Genomic DNA, 18,337 nt, shown 5'->3' with positions numbered 1-18,337 from the left:
TGGGCTTAGATTTAGATGAATGAGAGGCAATCTCATTGAAACATACAAGATTCTGAAGGGGCTTGATAGGGTGGACACTGAGAGATTGTTTCCAGTGGTTAGGGAATCTAAAACACAGGGGTACAGTCTCAGGATAAGGGGCCAATCAGTTTGGACTGAGATGAGGAGAAATTTCTTCACTCAAGGGGTTGTGAATCTTTGGAATTCTCTATCTCAGGGTTGTGGATGCCCCATCGTTGAATACATTTAAGACTAGGATAGACAGATTTTTGGTCAGTCGGGGAATTAAGGGATATGGGGTGCTTGCGGGAAAATGAAGTTGAGGTCCAAGATCAGCCATGATTGTGTTGAATGGTAGAGTAGGCTTGATGGGCTGTATGGCTTAATCCTCCTCCTATTTCTTATGTTTAAATGTTCTTATGGTGAACAGCATTGATGTATTCAAGGAGAAGCTTGAAAGAGAAAGGGAGAGAGAATATCCTGATAGGGTTGTATAGAGTAGGGTTGGAGGAGGCTCTTGAGGAGTATAAACACCGGCATTGACTAACTGGGATAAATGGCCTGCTTCTGTGCTGTAAATTCAAGCGAGATTTGTTGGCCGTATGTTTGTAGAATCATGATAGAATGCACACATTATAAAGAAATTGATCTTGCTTCAAGCCAGTGTCCTCTCAGACCCCAGACTATGTATTCCATCAGCATAATGATTTACCAACACTGGAAAGCTGAGTATAGCTCTCTCTTTATGGCTGAAAGGGCACCTGCACACCTAAATTCAAGCATCATTGGAACAGTTACAGGGGAAAAAAATCCCTCCTTTTGTTATGAGAACTCTCACTTTGTGCTCATTTAGGCTTTTTAGAATCATGGGCCAGAATCTACTGTTCAGCATGTGGAGGTGGGCCCCGCACACTGACGTGTAAAATGATGCGCAGTGACGTCAGGCGTCCCGACGTTACCGCATGTCATTCCGTTCTTTTGTTCGGCAGGCGCGTACTGGAGTTGGCTGCGTGCCCACTGAGCTGTCCGAGGCCTGTTAAGGCCATTGATAAACTAATTGAACAAATTGACAGGGCTGCCCGTCCAACCTTAAGGTTGGCGGGCAGGCAAAGAGCCCAAGTGGCCTTCACGTTTTTCATGAAACCTCATCCACAGGCGGGATGAGGCTTCATGAAGGATTTATTAAATTAATTGATACAGTGTGCGAAAGAGCGCAGGCCCCAACTCTCTACCCTCCCCCTGCCCGTACAGGTTGCGCTGAGCGCTACTGGTGTGCGTCATGCTAGGCGGGCCTTAATTGGTCCGCCCACATAAAATGGCGGCACGCAGCCAATCACGGGTGGCGATTGGCTCTGTGCCCATTCCTAACTGGTCTGCCCAACAGGGAGAAAATTTTCGCCATTCTGTGCTCATGCTGAGGATATTTTGGCACTTGTGACAGATCCTTTATTGCATTCCCGGGCAAAAACTCTATTTTGTCTGTAAAGGAACAAGGTGCTCAAGAATAAGACAACGGTAACATTGGCAGTTTGCTGGATACCTTTTATAATCAGTTGTCATTGCGTAATCTACATTGTTATGTTACACTTGAATTTTGTCATTTAGTATTTTAAAAACTTCAGCGAAGGCCAGCCACACTTTGCAAAATATTTGTGATGTCTTAACTATAAAGTAGTGCGATTTTATATCTTTTTGTGGGAGTAGGCAAATTGCCCATGGTGTTCCTGAAATGTAAGGCATTTGATAAACTAAGTTTACTGTTGTCTAAGTGAGTGGCTTGTTTATTCTCTACTTAGATCCTGCTGGATTGCTGCCAGTGATGACTCTGCTAAGGAAGTTTGGATTTCCAACTACCCTAGAGGAAATCATAGCCTTCTCAGAATAAGTTCTTTATTGATGTTTGGTTTTGAATATTACTGAATTTAATCTCACTGTCACTGCACCGTCTCAGGAATTCAATGTTGTGTGGATCTTAAGACAACCCTGAAAATATTTGTCTTCTGGTAATGGACACATGGCTTGTAAGTTGCAATTGAACACCCTTGTACGGTGATCTTTCAAAAATTCAGGATCAGCAACTGATAATCTGATAGATTGACTTGTTTATGGACATTCTGTTAATATATTCTGTCAATTCCTGCACTATGATGGTGTGCACATCTACATACTTACTGCCTGAACCCAAGATATTTTGGCATAATCACAGACTGGCTGGCGATCTCAACTGCTTAATATTTCGGTTTCTCCAGGAGCAGATTTGCTGTCTCTTGCTGCTTCTCTGAACAAACAGGCACCCATAAGAGGGGCTTGTGAACAATCAGGGCATATCTGGCTTTATCTCAACTTTCAAATCTAGTGCCACATGTTATAACTTAATTCTTTTCCCGTTCTCAGCCTTGACTGTTCCTTTGAAGGGTCGGTGAATAGAGTTGTATTTGAAATTGTAAACCATATAAATGAGGTGGATGAATGGGTCATTAATGGGCATCATTTCCACCTTTCCACTGGCGCTAGCTGTACGGGCCACAAGATACCCAAAATGCTCGAAGCCGATCTTCACCATGAATAACGACTTGGAAGCTTTTATTTACAGATACATGGATTGAATATTGTACACTGCCAAACACCAACCCTCTTTCATGCTGCTCATATATATCAGCATAGGTTGGTCCCCAAGTCATACCAAACCAAAATACGTGGATGGTGGAAATCTGAAATCTTTGGCTTTCAAAGGGGAATTGGATAATTATCTGAAAAGAGAAAGTTTTCAAAGTGATGAGGAAAGGACGATGAAGTAGGACTAGCTGATTTGCTTTTGCAGAGAACCGGCACAGAGAACTGGGCTGAATGACCTCCTCTGCTGGAAGGATTCTATGAAAAATAGAAAATGCTGGAAATCCTCAGCCAGTCGATCATTATCTGTGGAGTGACATTTCATGTCAAAAGCAAACATTTCATGTCAGTGGTCCTTCACCAGAACTGGGAAAAGTTAGAAATTAGTAGGTTTTGATCAAATGACAGCAGGGGCTTTTTTTTTGATTTGGTGTGGTGGGTGGGAAGAAGAACAAAATAGAAGGTCTGCAATAGGGCGGAGGGTTGCAGAGATTCGAGGATAACAAGTTTCAAGGTGCAAGTCAAAGGCAGTGGTAATGGGTAATATGATAATACATTTGAAAACCAGGCTGATTATAAAAAGTTCAGTGGGCAGTGCAAAAAAGGGGATAAGGGAGCCAAAGACAGAGTGTAAGAAGTGTCTGGCAGCTAATATAAAAGGGAAAACAGGTATTCTGTAGGCATATAAAGAGTAAAAGGCTAGTAACGAGAGGCATGAGGCCAATTAAGGACCAAAAAGGGAATCTTGCATGGAGGAAGAGGGCATGGTTGAGCCTATGAATGAATACTTTGCATCTGCCTTTACCAAGAAAGAAGGTGCTGGCAAAGTTATAGGGCAGAATTTTTCAGTCGGCGTGCGGGGGTGGGCCCGACACGCCGATGTGTAAAATGACGCGCGATGACGTTGGGCGTGCATCACCGCGCACCATCGTGATATTTCATATGGTGGGCACGTGCCAGAGTCGGCTGGGTGTCTGCAGATGTAAACAGCCTATCGAGGCCATTAAGAAATTAATTGAAGCACTTGTGAATGCTGCCCATGCAACCTTAAGGTTGGCGGGCAGATGAAAAGCCCAAGCGGCCTTCGTGTTTTTCAGGAAACCTCATCCATGAGCAGGATGAGGTTTCCTGAAGCTTTTATTAAATAAATAAATTTTCATAAATTTAAAAACATGTCCCAACTCATGTGACACAGTCATGTGAGGGGACGTGTTTAAATACATTTTTAAATGATTTATTTAATTGTTTTAAAATCCATTCAATCTCCCTGAAGCAGCTCTGTGCCTCAGGGAGATTTCTGCACTCTTTTGCACATATGCGTGAAAGAGTGCTGGCCCTGACTCTCCCTCCTCCCCCCACCCGCGCAGGTAGCACTGAGCACTATGGCTCGTGTATTACACTGAGCGAGCCTTAATTGGCCTGCCCGTGTAAAATGGTGACACAGAGCTGATTGTGGGCAGAGATCGGCTCCGTGCCCACCCCTGCCTGCTCCCGCCCAGTTCGCCTGCCATAGGAAAAGTCCTGCCCATAATGACATGCTAGGTGAGCTAAAAATTGATAAACAGAGAAGGTATTTGAAACAAAAACAAAAACAGAATTACCTGGAAAAACTCAGCAGGTCTGGCAGCATCGGCGGAGAAGAAAAGAGTTGACGTTTCGAGTCCTCATGACCCTTCGACAGAACTTGAGTTCGAGTCCAAGAAAGAGTTGAAATATAAGCTGGTTTAAGGTGTGTGTGTGGGGGGCGGAGAGAGAGAGAGAGAGAGAGAGAGAGAGAAGTGGAGTGGGGGTGTGGTTGTAGGGACAAACAAGCAGTGATAGAAGCAGATCATCAAAAGATGTCAACAACAATAGTACAAAAGAACACATAGGTGTTAAAGTTAAAGTTGGTGATATTATCTAAATGAATGTGCTAATTAAGAATGGATGATAGGGCACTCAAGGTATAGTTCTAGTGGGGGTGGGGAGAGCATAAAAGATTTTTAAAAAATTTTTAAAAAAAAATTTTTTTTTTTTTTAATTTTTTTTTAAAATAATGGAAATAGGTGGGAAAAGGAAAATCTTTATAATTTATTGGGAATAAAAAAGGAAGGGGGAAACAGAAAGAGGGTGGGGATGGGGGAAGGAGCTCATGACCTAAAGTTGTTGAATTCAATATTCAGTCCGGCTGTAAAGTGCCTAATCGGAAGATGAGGTGTTGTTCCTCCAGTTTGCCTTGGGCTTCACTGGAACAATGCAGCAAGCCAAGGACAGACATGTGGGCAAGAGAGCAGGGTGGAGTGTTAAAATGGCAAGCGACAGGGAGGTTTGGGTCATTCTTGCGGACAGACCGCAGGTGTTCTGCAAAGCGGTCGCCCAGTTTACGTTTGGTCTCTCCAATGTAGAGGAGACCACATTGGGAGCAAGGAATGCAGTAGACTAAGTTGGGGGAAATGCAAGTGAAATGCTGCTTCACTTGAAAGGAGTGTTTGGGCCCTTGGATGGTGAGGAGAGAGGAAGTGAAGGGGCAGGTGTTGCATCTTTTGCGTGGGCATGGGGTGGTGCCATAGGAGGGGGTTGAGGAGTAGGGGGTGATGGAGGAGTGGACCAGGGTGTCCCGGAAGGAGCAATCCCTACGGAATGCTGATAAGGGGGGTGAAGGGAAGATGTGTTTGGTGGTGGCATCATGCTGGAGTTGGCGGAAATGGCGGAGGATGATCCTTTGAATGCGGAGGCTGGTGGGGTGATAAGTGAGGACAAGGGGGACCCTATCATGTTTCTGGGAGGGAGGAGAAGGCGTGAGGGCGGATGCACGGGAGATGGGCCGGACACGGTTGAGGGCCCTGTCAACGACCGTGGGTGGAAAACCTCGGTTAAGGAAGAAGGAGGACATGTCAGAGGAACTGTTTTTGAAGGTAGCATCATCGGCGCAGAAAAGAACAGAACTTCTTCAAGGAGGTAGGCATTGCTGCCAGACCTGCTGAGTTTTTCCAGGTAATTCTGTTTTTGTTTTTGTTTTGGATTTCCAGCATCCGCAGTTTTTTTGTTTTTATCAAGGTATTTGAAAGGCTGGCTGTCAACTTAAAGTTGATAAGTCACCAGGACCACGTGGAATCCGTCTGAGGATGCTGAGAGAAGTAAGGGTGAAAATTGGAGAGGCACTTGCCATAATATCCCAATCTTCCTCACATACAGGGGAGGTGCCAGAGGACTGTAGAGCTGTAAATGTCACACCCTTGTTTAAAAACGAATGTAAAGATAAACACAGCAACTACAGGCTAGTCAGTTTAATCTCTGTGGTGGGCAAGTTTATATAAATGAAAATTGGGCCAAAATTAATAGTTATTTGGAAAAGTAAGGATTAAATAAGGAAAACCAATGGATTTGTTAAAAGCAAATTGTGTTTAACTAACTAGATTTGAGTCTTATTAATAAGGAAAGACCAGGTTCTTGAGGGTAATGCAGTTGATGTGGTGTATATGAACTTCCAAAATATGCTTGATAAGAACCGCAAAAGTTGCAAAATTTGATGACTTAAACTTGGGTGTACATGGCACAATGTCAAATTTTGCAGATGAGACAAAGCTTGGAAGTATTGCAAACTGTGGGGAGGATGGTGATAGACTTTAAGAGGACAGACAAGCTGGTGGAATGAACAGACCCATGGCAGATGAAACTTAATGTAGAGAAGTGTGAAGTGATAGGTTTTGTTAGTCAGAATGAAGGGAGGCAATATAAACTAATGGGTACAATTCCATAGTGGGTGCAGGAGCAGAGAGGCTTGGGGACATTTGTGCACAAATCATTGAAGATGGCAGACCAGGTTGAAAAAGTGGTTAAAATGGTATGTAGGATCCTGGGCTTTATGAATAGACTTCGGGTTTGGGTTGACCTCGACTGGAGTATTGTGTCCATTTTTTTTAAATTCTTTTGCAGGATATGGGCATCACTGGCTAGGCCAGCATTTGTTGCCCATCACTGATTGCCCCTGAGAAGGTGGCAATGAGCTGACTTCTTGAAACACTGCAGTCCACATGGTGTAGATACACCCACATTGCTGTTAGGAAGGAAGTTCCAGGATTTTGACCCAGCGACAGTGAATGAACGGTGACATAGTTCCAAATCAGAATGGTATTTGGCTTCCGCATGAGTAGAAACCACAGCTGAGCTCTAAAATGCACAGGATATGAGCACCCTTGAATGCTTCAAAGACAAATAGTGATTTCTGGCACTGAAGTACATGATTCAACTAAAGCAGATTTTAGGAATCTAGTGTGGATACAGGAGCGACATGAGGAAACTTTTTTTCTAACACAATGAGTTTTTGTGACCTAGAATACAAACATACAAATTGGGAGCAGGAGTAGGCCATGTGGACCCTCGAGACTGCTCAGCCATTTAATAAGATCATGACTGATTTGACTGTGGCCTCAACTCTATTTTCCTTCCTACCCCAGTAACCTTAGATTCGTGACTAACAAGGGAGTCGATCTAATTTAGTCTTAAGAATACTCAATGACCCTGCATCCACCACTCTCCAGGGAAGAGTGTTCCACAGACTCTCAATCCTCTGAGAGAAAAGAAATTTCCTCATCTCTCTCTTATTTTTAAACTGTGTCCCCTCGTTCTAGACTCTCCCACAAGGGGAAGCATGCTTTCAACATCCATCCTGTCAAGTCCCCTTTTATCTTTCAATAAGATCGCCTCTCACTCTTCTAAATTCCAATGGACACAGGGCTCAACCTGTTCAATCTTTCCTCATTGGATAACCATAACCATTCCAGGAATTAGTCGAGTGAACCTTTTTGAACTGCTTCTAATGTATTTATGTCCTTTCATAAATAAGGAGACCAAAACTTTACACAGTACTTGAGATGTGGCCTCACCAAAATCCTATACAACTGTGATAAAACATTCTTACTTTTATATTCCATTCCACATACAATAACCAACATTCCATTTGCCTTCTGAATTACTTGCTGTATCTTCACTCTAACTTTTGTGGTTCATGCTGCACTGTTTAAAAAGGCGACGGAAGTAGATTCAATAGCTTTCAAAGGGGAATTGGTAAAAACTTGAAAAGGAAACATTTGCAAGGCTATGGGAAAAGAGCAGGGGAGTGGAACTAATTAGATAGGTCTTTCAAAAGTGCTGGCAAAGGTACATTGAGCCAATGGCTGCCTTCTGTGATGTACCATTTTATGATTCTAACCTGAATGAATTTTTCCATTGACTAAACTTTGTTGTTTATTGTGATTAAGAGGGTTATCCTTAGCTTGTGCTAATGGCTGATTTTTCTTTGCCTGCTAAGTCTGATGAAGAGCTCTGAATCTGGCATCTAAAAACCAATAGAATGGTTTGCACAAAACATTAATGAACTGATATAATGGGAGGAAGAGTCTACCTCTAGTGGGGACAAAAATCAGAAATCTCACTGCCAGAGGAAATTCTAACATCAGTGAATTTCTAATTGTATATAAGTGCTGAACAGTGAGGAAAATGTCCTCTGGCCATCAGACATCAGATACATACAGTACTTTGAATTTTCAATTTTCTATGCCACTCATGGAACTTTCTGCAGATACACATATGTTTTTGGCTTACTAAAGAGAAGACTTGCACCTATCCAGTGCTTTTCATGACTACCAGATGTCTCAAAGTGCTTCACAGTATTGGTTAATCCGGGTCTTATGGTAGTCATGGTTACGAGCTTCATTTTGTGCACAACAGTATTAACAGTTAGTACATGGATGATAATAGAAGTAAATAAACAACCTTCATTATAATCTATCTATTTCACTGCATTTGTAATCACCCTGTTACTAATGATCCTATCTTTGTCAATTAGTAATCTCCATGGACTGTCTAAAACCCTCGCCACATTAACTCTTTCCTATGTTTCATCTTGTAGCTGCTCATCTAAAAACAGTGGATCATCAGCCACAGTCTACACCAGCCACAGCCAGGCACCAGATCATTATGTCTGCCATTGTCCAGTCCCCAGAGCACCAACCAAATCCCATCACCCTGCTGGCTCCTCCCTCTAGCCACAGGAAGGAGTCTTCCACCCCGGAGGGTAAGGGAGTTTTGATTATAACAATTATGCAATTGTAATGCTAATTAAAATGTAATTTTGAGAAAAGCCTACAGGAATCCCAGAAAGTACTTGAAACATGAGTGAAATACCTATTCAGCTTATGATATTGGGATGCATCAGCAATTGAGATATGGGGTTTCTGCTGCTGCATGCTGAATTTTGCAGAATGCTGTCACTCTAAACGTAACTAGAAGTAAAGTGTAAATTCAGTTATTTTGAAGGCCAGTGATTCCCAACCTCTTAGAGACTTAATCCTGTGAAAATAATATTGTTTCATGTTTTGAATATTTCATTGTGTCTAAAATAATGCTACAGCCAAAATTAGAAAGTGTTAGAATGTCGCTTGGAATTCCACAGCATTGGCACTAAATGTGGGAAGTAATGCAAACAGAATGTTTGTGTGTAGCTGAAAGAGTGGTATATTCTGAGGCGAGGCTGCAGTCCATGGAGCGGTGTGTCAAGTATCAGTGGGCGCTCTAGAAATTAACTGACCCCAGTTTCTCCTTTCCATTTTCTCCCCAGAATTTGGTCGGCAATTGAAGGAACGTATGCACCACAATATTCCTCATCGTTTCACAGTCGGCCTGAATATGAGAGCCACAAAGTGTGCTGTTTGCCTGGATACTGTGCATTTTGGTCGTCAAGCAGCAAAGTGTACAGGTGAGTGAAAACAGAAATTCTTAAACTGACTAAATTTCTTTATGTAATCTGCATAAAACAATCCAAATTCTGTTTTTCAAGAAAATTCTAAACTTCAGATAAACTGTTGTTACATACTGGAATTCTCAATTATTGCGATAAGATTCAGTTTCACAACTAATATTGCAATATAATCGTAAATTTGCTCTATTGAGCCCTCAGTGAACCTGGATTAGAAAATCAGCACTGTGCTGTTGTAGCCCATCTCCAGCGCATGTTCTTTTCCAATGCATTTTCCTTTTGGCACTGCAGACTTGACTGTTCCAATGTTCTCCTGCCTATACTCCCACCCTCCACAAACCTAAACTCAGCCAAAACTCTGCTGCCCTCCTAACTTGTACCAAGCCCTGTTTACTCGCCATCCACTGCTCACTGAATATTGTTCTTGGTCTGGCAAGGCCTCGATTTTAATGTTCTAATCCTAGCTTTCAAATCCCTCCATGACCTTGCCCTTGCTCATCTTTCTAACCTGCCCCAGCCCTACGACCTGTCAAAATCTATGCGCCGGTCCTATTCTGACCTCTTGTGCACCTCCGATTTTAGTCTCTGCACCATTGCTGTCCAGGCCCTAGGCTCAGGAATCCAGTCCCTAAGCTGCTCTGGCTCTCTAGCTATCTCCCCTCCTATACAACTCTTTGAAATCTACCCCTTTGACCAAGTCTTTAGTTATCTGTCAAAATATCTCTTTATGTGGCTTTGTTTAATAATGCTTCTTGGGATATTTTGTTGGCTTGGATCTTCCAGGCATGGCAATTATCGTCATATTGCCGCTCCGCTCAAATCTTTTCCACATCTAGAGCTACTCTGCATTTCTTGTCAGATCTTCTGAGCCTGGCTTCTCCAGAAATGCAGAGTGCGGCGTCCTTCAGAGAACTCCATCAAAATGCTGTAATGTTGGGGAAAGACAGGACACACCCCCTTTTTATGTACCAGCTGCCAAATGGTAGGTTTAAAGGTCCAATGTGAATGAATGGGTAGCATGGTAGGGTAGGTAGGTGAGGTGGCAGGTGGGTAGTGTCATGCAAGGCTGTCAGGTTGGAGGCTAAGTTGGGTGGTGGGAGATAGTCAGGTCTGGGAATTGGAGTGGTTGGGGTGGTATTTGGAAGGTAGTGGGTGGGCGGGAGTCAAGGGGTGGGGTCAGTGTGAGTGATTGGCGGGCCAGTTCTGTAGTTAACTGGGTGCTTAGACTAGGATTTCTCTATATAACATTTCCTGAGTAACTACTGAGGTAAGCCCAACTGAACTGTCCAAAGTCTTCAACTCTAGCTCAGAGTCAGAAACACTCGCAGAGATCCCTGGGGAACAGGGAATTGCCCATCGGAAGTTCAAACTTCCCAGGCAATTCCCAAGAGGTCAACGACCTGGAGTCTGGAAGATCTGGTCCAACATGCTATATAAATGCAGGCTGTTGTCTAATTCTTCTCAGCAATAAGTGACATCAATGAGGAAGTCAAAAAGTTCACTTTGAATTCTTGATTTTACTAGGCAGTGAACTTCCCGTTGATCTACGAAGCTTGGTTCAGAATCTGGAGCTCTTCTCTAAATTTGTGCTTATAAATGAATGGACCAAGACCTATCTAAAAATAATTTGAGCGGAGCAGCAATCCAATGATAATTGCCATGCCGTGGAAGATCCAAGCCAATAAAATATCCCAAGAAACATTATTAAACAAAGCCACATAAAGAGATGTTTTGACAGAGAACCAAAAATAATGCTGATGGGAACTTGATCTATAAGGATCAAAACTATGGATAATGTAGAAATAATTCCAAACATTTCAGTCTAGGTGGAAACTAATGGTTACCTGTCTGTTCAGAAATTTTACAAAAGTAGAGAACAATTGTCTAATTGAGTCAGGTGAACTTTTTATAGTGATAAGCTAAGCGTGTTTTTTTTTCTCAGTTTCTCTGGCAATAAGCTGAATCTGTAACTTGAGATTTATTCCCAAATTAGTTCCCAAACCATATGTGTTTTTGTTTTTCCAGTGTTCTCTCCTTTGTCTCCTCAGGATATTGCAATGCCTATGGAAACAGAGACATTCACATCATTCTTCTTCAATAAAATTCTGTTCAACTAGCTAGAGAAGTTGGGGCCCTCCCTGGAGCCATTGCAATTACTTGGTAGTCTCAACAAGGCTAATCTAACATAACTCTTGGTGGTCAACTAAGTGCAGTGTTTTCTGTGGTCTTTTAATGGACCACATTCTTAGCTATTAGTGACTCATGATTAAGTTTAAGAAATGGGTGACGGTCATGTCACTGGCAAGGCTTACATCTGTGCCAGTTTAGGTGAGCTGAAAGAGAATTTTTAAGACTGAACTTAACCCTCCTACCAGGTGTATTGCTAACATCCTTTTTGTTAATCCAATTGTGAGTAGTGTTGGGTTTGTAGTGGAACGTATTAATCTGACATTAATGAATGTGTGTGTATTTTACCTAGAATGCCAAGTGATGTGCCATCCTAAATGCTCCTCTTGCCTACCAGCAACATGTGGGCTCCCTGCAGAATATGCTACACACTTCACAAAGGCATTTTGCCGTGACAAAATGAACTCACCTGGCTTGCAGCTAAAGGATCCAGGAGCCAATGTGTGCCTGGAAGGTTGGATGAAGGTTCCCAGGTGAATATTCTTCAATGGGGCAGTGTCCCTAATGTGAACTGTACTAAAGTGGATTTTTACTAAGAAACTGAACTTATTTAATAAATTGCAGCTGAAAGTAAAGCTTGGTAGAATTTCTTCTCTTGGAAAAAGTGAATAAACTATTTGATATTCTGCAACTTTGCTCAGAGATAAAAAACAATAAAGTGTGTCTGCTTCTCTATCTTTCTGTTTGCTTGTTTCAAATCAGTAATTCTTGTCATCCTCTGGCTTTTGTTTCCTCTGTGCTTTTTCTCCCTCTTGCATAATGGCTCCCAAAAATCTATTTGTGTTTCTATATCCTCATTTTTGATTCATTTTACTTTTCTCTCTCTCTCTATCTCTTTTTATCTCTCTCTCTTGCCAGCCCCTTTCTTCCTTTTGTATGAATTTTGGGGACCACACAACAAGCAAACAGCATGCATGTAAGCTTTATTACTCGGGTGTAGTCCATCTAAATAAGGGCTCTGGTATGCACCCCGGAAGTTTCAAAGATTCCTGGAATCTTGAGGCAGTAGCAGGATTGCCTTTTAGAAGTTTGAAGATTGTCAGCTCTATTCATGGTTGCTGCAATTTAACATTATGAATATTGCTCCCCTCTCGTTGAAGTTATTGGAAGAAGAGTAACCAAAGAATACCAGGAAGATCTGATTACACCAGGCATGGACTGTTCATATGTGTTATTACCCTGGTGACATTATCTACTGCTCCAAGCACAATTACCTGGCAATGTATTAACTGCCTCAGGTTCACCAGAAATAGTTAAGATTCCAAAAAAAAAGAAATAGTTAAGAGCCATTTATTGCAAACAGACCTGCAGACAATCTCCATCACCAGGTAACACCACCCTCAGTGTTTTACCCTTGGCATTTTCTCAATTTCCTTGGGGTCTATCTATAATATAACTGAACTTGCAATGCAGTAATATATCTAACAGATGACTGACATATTGCTCAGAGCCAACTATTTCATTACCTTTCCCACCAACAGCCACAACTTATGCATTGCTGCATCCCCCAAAGTGCAGGGGACCACTAATGGCATCCATGTGGCCTCATAAACCAAAAGGGCTGTATGGGCTGAATGGATCTACTTCTGTCCTGTGTTCCACTCCAGCATTCAGTCGATGGTAATACCAGGTCGTGTGGGTCAATGTAGACTTCCCAAGCAGAAGCCACAACTCTTTCAATCTAAGGCAATCACCTGTGCTAGTCTTATTTGAAAGTGAAGGAAGATTGCAAGGATGGCACCTTGGCAACCAAACCTACTTACTCTCTTTGAAACCGTTGCTTAAACAAAGTTGATCTAATTTAACTTTTATGGCATGAATCCATTATATACTTGAGTGGGGATTTCAAAGTCCATCACCAAGAGTGGGTCAGTAGCATCAGTACAGACAGAGTTGGCAAAGTTCTGAAGGATATAGCTGCTAGACTGGGCCTGAGGCAGGTGGCAAGGGAACCAACAAGAGGGAAAATCCTATTTGACCTAATGCTCACCAATCTACCTGTCGCAAAATGCTTCTATTCGGTGGTGCCTACCTGCTGAGTATCCTTGTGAGCTACACAAGTCAGAGGTCATTGGTTCAAGCCCTACTCGAGGACTTAAAACACATAATTTAGTAACACCTTAGTGGAGTAGTGAAGCTTTTCTGAGTTGTCAGGGGCACCATACTGCATGGATGGGAGTTTACACAACATAATTGGGCACTGCCCTGGGAGTGCCTATAATGAAAATTCTACTTCAGAATCTGACTCTTTACATATTTAGTTCAGATGCACTCCCTCCATTTCTCGGCCGCTTTTATTTGTCCCTCCTTTTACATTTGTCCTTGAGCTGTTATTCATCACAGGATTCCAATCCTCTGCTACTGCAGAAATTATATTGTCTCTTCCTGGATGTGCAAAAATAACTAGGGACACTGGTTAGAGTAGGAGTTCAGAACAGGAGAGAGGAAACTAGAATAGAGAAATGCATACTCTACACAGATATCAGGAGGACCCAGAGCTATGTATTTGCAACATGCTGGAGCATCAGCCCTTGGCACTGCAATCCAATTACACACATTTGGACAGGAGAGGTGGAAAAAGATAACTGCTCAGATTAGAGTATAAAAGAAACTTTATAAAGGAATGGAGGTGCAGGTAAACAAGCTGAAGTTAACTGCAAAATACTAAAAGACAACTTGGCACATCAGTCTTGTATTAGCACTGTCTAGTCCAAAAAACATAGGTTGCACAGTTCTATAGATTGAGAGATCTACAACAAGTGTAAATATTTAAAAGCAATTTTGTACTAGAGGGAGCAAAAATTAAGCTTCTAATCTAACCAAATTCTGTTTTGTCATGATACAAGTAATGGCAAGTCATTTATAATGGTTTATTTATGATGGTGCAATGAGACTTGTGGTCTTCCTGAGCATCTCTCTAATTTTGTAACTGGGTTTTGAATCTGCTGCTTTGCACCTGACTGTTCAACACATTTTTTTGAAAATTGTGCTAAATTCAGCAATTTGCAGACATCATTCAGTATAATATTGAGCAATAATTTCCAGTTTTATTCATATTTAATATTTTTCACGACCTGAGGGAGGGAGTTGAGACAAGCTGGTTCAAACTGTTGTGGTTTAAAAGCTGTTCAACGGTTACTTCAAACAATGAGATAGATAGGGAAGAGGATGTGCTTTAATATGAGTGACAGGATGATTGTTTATAGCCAAATAATTTTTGATGCAATAGTTCAATTGGTTTTCTCCATTTTCCCTCTACTGACCTACCATGCCTTGGCTAGAGACCTCATTGTGCCTATCTTCAACTGTAACGATATGAGGATGGTAATAAATAGGCATTTGAAAATTGATTTCAGTGTTTGTATTTTCTCCTATTAAGGAGACCTACTAACATTGGGTTATTAGTATCAATTAGCATCTGTTAGTGCGCATATGCTTAGATGCTACCATATGCAGTGGCAGTCTGGATTCAAGGCAACTGCTGCTGATGTTTGTATCCTACTCCATTGCATTCTTTCCTCTATCCAAATTTCTCATTGATTTCCCCCCCACCTCCTCCCCCTTGCTTATCCTGAAACTGTTGATAAATGCCCTGGCACTTTGCCCAAGTTGTAGTTCCTTCCTATTGGAGTCTGGACACTGTTGGAAGGCTGTTTAATCATCTGCGCTCCCAACAAGATCTGGCATCTACATATGTATTCCTTCCAATGATAGGGGCCAAAGCGATTTTTCTTTCTTTTCTAGGCTATGGTCACTGAGAGCAATTATAGTGTTTTTTCCCTTCCTTTCCCGTCAGCTCCCAACTTAGGTTGGCTACCTCAGTATAGATCAGCAAGTTAACCTGACATCATCCTAGTCCGTATGATTAAGTATCTCCCCCTTTTGGTGCATTTAGTAATGAGGTGTTCAGGAAGTAGGGTACCATCCTCTGTCTTTTGTCTTGAGATTGTTCTTCTACATTTCGGAACGTGGTGAGAGACTAGAAGCTCACATGGAGAACTGGGAAGACAGTGCTAGCACAAGAATTGCAAAGCTGGTTCAACAAATGTCACTATCTTTCTTCCCTACACTACAAATCATTTCATTGTTAAATTCTCCTCATCCTAATGATTTCTAATGGGTCCTTAACACAATCACCTGATCCTGCCTCTGTGGGAATGTGTTCTCTAGGTGAGCTTCAGTCAATGTTCTTGACTCTAATACCTTGAAGTATTTGTTGGTTTACTAGTTCTAAACATTGCCTAATTGTGTGGCTATTGTGCTGCCTTCTGCCACCTCATTATGGTCTTTTATTTTGTCAGAAATGGGAAACGAGGGCAACAGGGTTGGGAGCGGAAGTACATTATCCTGGAAGGATCAAAAGTTCTCCTTTATGAAAATGATTCAATAGATGGTAAGACATGTTACACAAACTGGGTCCTGCAGCATCTTGTGAATAATCCTCTGATTCCTGACGGGGCTTCTAGAGAGGAAGGACCTAATGTAGACGTTCACTAAGCTGTGCCAGAAGTGCATTTGGTGAATTTAGCCATATTGGAGCAGTGAACAAAATGCGACTTCAGGAGAGGCCTGAACATTGTGATTTGCTTTGTGCTAGAGTTGGATACGCATCATTTAAAGTCACGTTAAATAGCATTGACGAATACAGAAGGGTAAAGGCAGTAGTTGGTCTGAGAGAGACAGCAACAAATGAAAATCATCCAAGCTGGTTGATTTTATACCCCAAATTAAATGGAACTGGCTGACAGAATTTGAGTTAATGTCACAGATATTGCAAATGTTGATGATTTGCAAGAAAGTGGGTCTAGTTGGATTGCTAGCTGATAGCAGCTATCTTCCATGTACATTAAATAGCCGAGGGAGATAAGTGGTTTCACATTTTTAAGGTTCTGAAAAGAAACGAGTTAGAGTAATCATTTTGTGCACGCAGAATAAAATGTTCCCCTCAGTAGGGCTGTTGTTAGTGATCGAGTTTAAATTAAGTAGCATAATGCTTCCTTCTTCCCTTTTAACAGGACAAAGACCAATCGATGAGTTTGAGCTATGTCTGCCTGATGGAGATGTCACAGTTCATGGAGCTGTTGGAGCCTCTGAACTTGTAAACACTGCAAAGACAGGTAAGACTGGGTTGTGGTACTTGGCAAAAAGAAGCTGTATTATATGAAGTACATAACTGATATTTTCTGATAAAATGTTCTGTAAACACAGAATCTGAAAGAAGTTAAAGCAACAGCTTATAGGCATGGCTTTGCCCCAGACTGGGCCAAACAATAGTGTTTATCCCCTCATTTTCTTCAAAACAGGATCCTGATTTTGAGAAAAATGTTATAGGAGAAACCTGTTAGAAGCAAGATGCTTGTGTAAAAAAAAAAAAGGTGCAGAAAAATCGTTTTTTCACTTTGTTTTGCCGGCAAAGTGACCCTCCTTCAGCACTGGTCGCTCGCCTTCAGTAGTGGAGACGCTAAACACGTTGAGACTAGTTCAACTTGCTAAAAAAAAAGTCCTTTAATCCTAACACTAAAGAGCATGATTTTTAATCCTTGTGTAAATGAATGTGTTTTGAATTAGTTAAAATTTTGCCCTGAATAATTGAATTTTTGTTATCTGAGATGGAGGGGGCAATTTTAACATTGAGGACTGCATGAGTTTAGGTTTCGGTGAGGGTTGGGCCAAAGAGTGGGGGTCCAAAAGCTGGCTCCAGCACACCCACTTCCAAGTTTAAAACTGGCACTTTCGGCTGGTTACGCCTAACCCCCACCCAAAGAGCAGGTTAGTGATTTGATTATGGAAATCACTGAATTGGAGCCATATTTCAACCAGCATTTACATTTAATATTGCAGGCACAGGTTTCCTGAAACTCACCATAAAAACCAAGACAAAAAAAGACAGCAACTCATGGGGCACATACAAGTCGGGCAAATAAAGCAATAAATACTCAGTCCTCACAGTTGCTTTCTCACCTATCACTGGGAAAGTATTTGTTGATAGTACCCTGGGTGAGGGACTAATTTCTGCATTTTGGAGCTATTGACACTCATTAACAGTCTGGAGTGGTGCCATCCGTTGTCACCTTAGTTGGACGTCAGATGTGAAGCACGATGACCATTAGCAGCAATAGCCTACTGTGGAGAGGTCTCCTGCTATCAGTAGAGGGTTTGAGCTCACAGGAGGTGTTACCTGTGTAACAAAGTGTATGGAATGAGGCTCAGTTACCTTGACCTCTCAGATGAGCGATGCTTCCGGAGGCAGTGACAGGCATAAGAAATTTAAGCAGGAGTAGGCTATTCATCTTTTCAAGCCTGCTCTGCCTTTCAGCAAGATCATGGCTGCTACACTACCTCAACTCCATCCTACATTATCCCATATTTCTTGATTCCTTTAGTATCCAAACACCTGCAGCCTCTCAGAGGAGCTGCTCCCTGCTGGAGCTGGTGTCTGTATTACTACTGGCTGTGAAAGTGACCAATGCCCTCAACATTTTTGCCTCCAGATCTTTCCAGTTTCCAAACCTGCTGGAGGTCTATCTAGGAATTCCTAGCCAGCTCCACATAAATGCATTACGCAGGTTAATGATGGGTTGTTAACGTTGCACGTGACAACGATAGTCAGAATGAGTGGGTACTTGAGCTTGCAGCACATTCTGGCTTTCCACAAAGATCAAACGACTGGAACCTTCCCAGTCAGAAGCATAAGACAGTGAAGATGAAGAGACACTGTCACTCAATCTTCCACTCGCAGCCACTAGCTCAGAAACTGGGTATTTTAGAAGCTAGGAGACTTCAGGCACAAGTGTCCATGAT

General features: G+C 42.0%; 1 protein-coding gene across 1 annotated transcript in view; it reads left to right on the top strand.

Moving 5' to 3' along the window:
- Nucleotides 1–18,337, top strand: part of cita (citron rho-interacting serine/threonine kinase a) — a 225,547-nt gene that overhangs the window by 156,490 nt on the left and 50,720 nt on the right. Inside the window, exons 32-36 of the mRNA XM_041203457.1 lie at nucleotides 8,504–8,668; nucleotides 9,212–9,349; nucleotides 11,829–12,009; nucleotides 15,838–15,929; nucleotides 16,552–16,653. Coding sequence (XP_041059391.1) covers nucleotides 8,504–8,668; nucleotides 9,212–9,349; nucleotides 11,829–12,009; nucleotides 15,838–15,929; nucleotides 16,552–16,653 — 678 coding nt within the window. The remainder of the gene's footprint in view (nucleotides 1–8,503; nucleotides 8,669–9,211; nucleotides 9,350–11,828; nucleotides 12,010–15,837; nucleotides 15,930–16,551; nucleotides 16,654–18,337) is intronic.

Source organism: Carcharodon carcharias, chromosome 13 (genome assembly GCF_017639515.1).
Source record: "Carcharodon carcharias isolate sCarCar2 chromosome 13, sCarCar2.pri, whole genome shotgun sequence".
NCBI lineage: Eukaryota > Metazoa > Chordata > Chondrichthyes > Lamniformes > Lamnidae > Carcharodon > Carcharodon carcharias.
Note: the sequence above shows the minus strand (reverse complement) of the source record. Positions and strands in the feature narration are given on the sequence as shown.